Source organism: Petaurus breviceps, unplaced genomic scaffold (genome assembly GCF_028583685.1).
Source record: "Petaurus breviceps papuanus isolate PSGF00001 unplaced genomic scaffold, PetGlider_PUasm1.0 551, whole genome shotgun sequence".
In the NCBI taxonomy this organism is placed as follows: Eukaryota; Metazoa; Chordata; class Mammalia; order Diprotodontia; family Petauridae; genus Petaurus; species Petaurus breviceps.
In genome coordinates this window covers 26,956,286-26,962,412 of record NW_027186372.1, presented here as the reverse complement: position 1 = coordinate 26,962,412, position 6,127 = coordinate 26,956,286, and the positions used below count along the sequence as shown (strand labels likewise).

Sequence of the window (6,127 nt, the reverse complement as noted above, 5' to 3'; positions counted from 1 at the left end):
TCGGAGCAGAAAGATTAAGAGTCTTAGGTAAGGGATCTTATCATTACCTAATATGGTGTGATCCTTCTATGCCCTTTTAAAATGGAAAGGAAGAGAGAGAGAGAAATGAGGTTTGGACTATCTCATTAAGGAAAGCCAGGGAAATCTCTGCAATACCAAGGTATCAGACAACATTTCCTGGGTCAAGTGTGCAAAATGAGGAAGTAAAACTAGATGATTTGGGGGCAGCTAGGTGGTACAATGAATAGAGCACCACCCTGGAGTCAGGAGGACCTGAGTTCAAATTTGACCTCAGACACTTAACACTTGCTAGCAGTGTGACCCTGGGAAAGTCACTTAACTCCAATTGCCCTCCAAAAAAGCAAAAAAATAAAAAGTAATTTTTTTTTAAACTAGACACTTTGGCATAAGGGGAAGAACATTTGTTCTCAATACATGGAACCTGGGTTTTTACTCTCCATGTGACTGTGGGCAATTCAAATAACTATCTCTAAACTTTAGTTTCCTCATCTATACAATGAAGTGAGTTGGATGGCATGGTGTCTAAAATCTTGTTTGTCTTTATTCATGCTAATCCATGAAGGATAGTTTAATTTTTAGCTGGTATGGAGGAGAGTGGAATACAAAGAGGGGCATCATAGTACAATTAAAAGAGCTTCCTGGAGGGGAAGTCAAAAGACCTGACCACAAACATGACCTTTGCTATTAATACCATTGTGACAATGATGTTGGGTTGGTTATTTAATCTCTCTTCATTTTTCTTATCTGTAAAATGAAGGGGTTGGACAAGAAGAGTTATAAGGTATCTTCCAGCTCTAATCAATTGATCAATAAACCAATAATCACTCATTAAAAATCGACTCTGTGCCAAGCACCATAGTAGGCACTAGAGATACAAAGATAATAATGAAACAGTCCCTGCACACAAGTAGCTTACATCCTATTGGAAGAGAGTAGATGCATATTTTAGAACATCCATTCCGAGTCTAAACCTCCAACTACCAGTTCCATTGGCAGGCAAGTTCCCTAGAGGATAGCTGAACATTTCTGTCCCTGTCCCCGTACCCCACCATTTCTAGAGATCCCAAGATCCTGAGGTCTCTGGAAGAGTCTCTTATGAGCTCCCATTGGTGTTTGATTATCAGCCAATAATCACAATTAGCTTTTTTGAAAAGACTTTTCTAATGTGCTGTAGTAAGAACAGTTGGTGCATAAGACTCCTTGTCAGAAGTCTGAGGAATAGTCTCTCATGGGTATGCACAAGTTCATGCAAAGAGTGGGCTCAGAGAGCACAGTGGTGGTGAGGAATACATATAGTGTACACGTGTGGCAAAGGTGTAACTCATAACTCCTCATCACTACTTTTTTGACTCCATAGTTCAATGGGACACATGCCTTGAAGCTCCTTGAAGCATGAGTAATGACAAATCTGACCTGAAGTGATCATCTAGACAGCACTTTGATTTATAAACTTACTAGAGAATCATTATACCAAAATGGCCCTGCTGGTGAGGGCTGAAGGAGAGGGGAGGAGAAGGAAATAGAGTGGAAAGAATACTGGACTGAGTCATAGACCAAAGCTCAAATACTGCTTCCTGTTATCTCTAGGTATTCTTTTTTTTTCCCCTGAGAGGGGGGAAGGCAAGGCAATTGGGGTTAAGTGACTTGCCCAAGGTCACACAGCTAGTAAGTGTGTCAAGTGTCTGAGGCTAGATTTGAACTCAGGTCCTCCTGACTCCAGGGTCAGTACTCTATTCACTATGCTCCCTAGCTGCCCCTATCTCTATGAGATCTTGATTGAATTCTTTCATCCTGTGAGTCTCATTTTTCATCACTGTAAAATGAGAAAAGTGGATTAAATATCTTTAGCACTCTCTTTGGGTGGGACATTTTTTGCTCTGTGTCCTCTTCAGTGTCCTCTGACATTCTGTGTTCTGAGGTCCTTTCTAGTTGTGAGAATTGAAGTCAGATATCTGGGTTGAAATCTTAGCTCTGCCACTTCCTATCTGCCATTGGACAAGTCACGTAACCTGTCTGGGCCTCAGTTGGTTTCCTTATTTATGAAATGAAGGTGTTAAAACTAGACAACATCTGTGGTTCCCTCCAGCTCAGAGCCTATAATTGTGTGATCCTACCCTACTTTACTGAAATCTGGAGAGGGTCTATGGCACAGTAGAAAGAAGGTCAGCCTTGGTGTCTTGAGGAGACTTTCAGTCTTGCCTCTGATATAACACTGGTTGGATGATCATGAGCAAATCACTTAACTTCTCAGTATACCAGCAATAAATTCTCTAAAAGAACCAGTTCTCCAAGCGTGGAATATTGCCCCCACTACCAACCCAGACCCTTTGAGGGGGTCTATTTTCATAATAATACTAAGACACTTCAATTTCTAATATGGTAAATATTGATAGGTATAACCCAGATGAACAAAACCTCTTAGGTGTTAGGGGGAGGGGATCCTTAATAATTTTTTTAAGTTTAAGGGAGTCCTGAGATCAAAAATTTGAAAACCACAACTCTAAGATTATAAATTAAAAAGAGTGACAGATTTAAGTTGATGGAGGGAAATTCCATACTCAGTGTTTCCCATATAGATTTTAAAAATCTATCTCCCTGTCTCTCTCTTTTTCTCTGTCCCTCTTTCCCCTCTTCCATATGTGTGTATATGTGTGTGAATGTTATATATATACATGTGTGTATATACATGCATATATGGATATATATGTATGTTTATATATACATATCTGTGTAAGTATATAAGAATATGTTTATAAATGCAAATGTAATATGATATATAAACATGTATAGATGTATGTGTCTATAGATGTAAGCGCAGCCTCAAAGATTCAGAGAGGTAGCTTTGCTTGGGGTCAGATATGATCTGTGTAAGGAAAGGGAAAGTGTGCTAGTGCCTTCCAGGCTATTTCTGGCTATGAGATAAATGAAGAAAATCAGATTTCCCCTTCCCCTGCCTATTACAATAAATCCCTTACTTGCACTAAAATCATCCTACAGGGGGAAAAAATGATGGTACTTTTAGCAAGACAGTTTTGCACAAACTGATTTTACCACTTGCCATTAGTTACTGTGGAATGTTATGAGTCACAAGTTAGCTTTAAGGTCTGACTTTGAAAAGTATAAGGATAATTTGGGGTGTTCAAATGCTTGGGTTTTATCACTGTTTAAATGATCCTGCTATGATATATATATATATATATATATTTTTTTTTAAATGCCCTCACCTCCATACACAACCAATTATTTATGCTGATGTCTTGAAGCCAATATGAATTTCTTGCCTCTGCTGCTGTTTTTTTTAATCTCAGCCTTAAGTTTATTGAGGTTTTTCTTTCAGATTCAGAGCTTTGGGAACATCTGCCTCTGCCAATGTTGAAGAACATTTACTTTTTACTCAGGAATGGGGAAATGAAACTCTGTGATAAATATCCCTGCCATTACCCAAGCTTCTAGGACTTGAAACAGATCACTTCACCAATCTCATACTCACACAAGTCAATGAAATGCCCATAACCTGTGGCTGAATGAGCTCCCAGGCACATGTCCCTTCAGTGAGTGGAGGTTAGGATGGGATGCCTCTTAGGTAGTTTTATTTTCAGGTAAATGAAAAGCTTTTATCTGCCAGTCGATAAATCACACAAACTCTAGGGAAGTTTCAAATTCTCACCAATGGTAAGATGTCCTAGTCCAGGGATGGGGAACCTACAACCTCAAGGCCACATGTGGCCCTCTATGTCCTTAAGTGTGGCCCTTCAACTGAATCCAAATTTCACAGAACAAATCTCAATTTATTCTTTTGTTGATCTGAGGTAACTTTTGTGGATATTTCAGGTCATTCCACAAGGAGAATGCATGGAGGGAGAGCTATAACACAGTGATGTTTGTTTGCTTTTTTGGGGGGGTGGGTATATTTTTGGTATTGTTTCACTACCAGGTTCTTTCTATTCTTTCTATACCCTTCCTCTACCACAGTTGAATGTATCTTAAGGTTTCTTATCTTCAGACCAAGATATCAAAAGATGCCGTGGTTTAAGATTGTGTTAGAGCAAAGTAAATTTGAGACAAGTTATGTTGTATTCAGGTTTAGCTCTAAGAAAAATGGGGAAATTGGGGAAATAAATGAATTGGGATAATTTCCTTTGAAATGGAGATAGAAGAATAAAGGAAAATAATAGTGCTCTGTTTCTCAAGATCCAATAATCAACCTCCTACAACCTAGGATTTCCCCAAACTTTGGGGATGACTACTTGACCTTGCTCTTCTACATGGTATCACATGCCCTAGATTTCTGTCTCTTCCCCATCAAAACTTATCTGTCACAAATGTCAATCTTTTAAGATCCAGTTCTCTTCCCAGCCAAATCAGAGATTCTAATTCAAAAGGAGGGGTTCCTTGACTGTAAGAGTTTAAGTATTAACCTTTCAAAAGAGTAATCTTGAATTTTGTCACTGTTTTTCATTGCCTTAGCCCAGAAGACAGCAGAAAGTGGGAACTTTAGACTCAGAACAAGGCTACTGGGGAAGGTTTTTTTGAGTACCTCCAAACATATCCTATGGCTGATTTGCCATTTCCGAGAAAAGGACTAGCCTTGTTTTGATGCCAGCTATAAGTGGTGTAGTGTCTTTTCTTATGGAAAAAGTACTAGACCTAAGAGTCAAGACACCAAGGTTCTAGTCCCAGCTCTTTCACTGACTAGCTGTGCGACCTTGGTCAAGTCACTTGACATTTTTGCTCCTGTTTCCTTACCTACAAAATTGGGGAAATTATATCAACCAACCTTTAGCTTATGAGGCTTTTTTTGAGGATAATACAAACTGATATATGTGAAATTACTTTGAGAGAAAAAATATAAATACAATGCCCATAAGGCAATAGTGGTATCCACAAGAAAGCAAATTCATCTGCAAATAAATATTCCATATTAAAGTCTTAGACAAAACATGCTGGTGATACTTTATCATTTTATAGAGAGTCATAGAATCTGAGATTACTAGAATTAGAAGAGAATTTATTATTCCAGCAGTTGATGTAAAAAAATGTAAACTTGCATTTCAATGAAATACTTGATAAAGTCACTCACAATTTAATTGCCACTTATTGTCATTATTATTGTTATAGTAACAATTATTATTATTAATGAAACCTAATGATATATTGTCAATGGACAAGTCCTGACCTTCCCAGGTCTCTGTTATCATCAGTAATATCATCATCACAATTAGTTATGAAACCTAACAGTAGGTTATCAATGGACAAGTCACAATTTCCCTGGGCCTTAGTTTCCTCATCTGTAAAGCAACAGAGTTGGACCGGATGGCCTCTGAGGTCCCATCCAGCTCTCAATCTATAATCCTATGGTCTCCTCAGTGTTACAAACTCTTTAGCATCTTGAGGTTTACTTTAAAAGTAATACAGAAAACAGCACTGAAACTGGAAGGATAGAGGGGACAGAAAATAGTACTGGCATTTATAAGGAATGTGTTGTGTACTGATCTCATATAAGCCTTACAACTACTTCCAGCAGAAGGGATTTCAGGCACTATTAGCACAACCTTCACTCTTTTTTTTCCATGTTCACTTTGAGATGAGAGCCATTATGTTACATGCTTAAGCTCACATAGAAGTAGGCTACTGAGGAAGAATTTGAACTCAGGTCTTTCTGACCCCCAGTGCAATGTCCTATCCACTATACCACAGGGATATATGCTAATCCACTTTGCCTGTAACATGGGGTAGGTGGAGGGAAGAAGCAATGTGAAATAAGGCTTCTTTTGTTTTGGGGCCAGATTTCATTGCTTTAGTGAACTCCCAATAGGTAGACTCCCTTTACCATAAAGATCATTAACTCTTCTACAAGTTATAGCATTAGAGAGTTGCTAATGGCAACAAGAGGTTAAGTGGCTTTCCCAGGGTTACACAACCATTATATTTCAGAGGCAGGACTTGAATTCTGGTTTTCCTAACTCTGAGGCCCTCCCTCTGTACCAAAGTACTTCCTGTTTATAGGTGAAGAAATTGAAGTTCAGAGATTAAATGACTTGGCCACAATTATACACCTCAATAAGTGCCAGAGGCTAGATTCAATCTCAGGATTTCCTACCTCCAG

General features: G+C 38.6%; 1 protein-coding gene across 3 annotated transcripts in view; it reads left to right on the top strand.

The window, feature by feature from the left end:
• SGCD (sarcoglycan delta) overlaps positions 1 to 6,127 on the top strand; it is a 562,593-nt gene that overhangs the window by 388,608 nt on the left and 167,858 nt on the right. For all 3 annotated transcript variants that reach the window (XM_069102511.1, XM_069102512.1, XM_069102510.1), the window contains one exon: positions 1 to 27. This exon is cut by the window's left edge and continues 93 nt beyond it. In XM_069102511.1, the coding sequence (XP_068958612.1) occupies positions 1 to 27 (27 nt within the window). The remainder of the gene's footprint in view (positions 28 to 6,127) is intronic.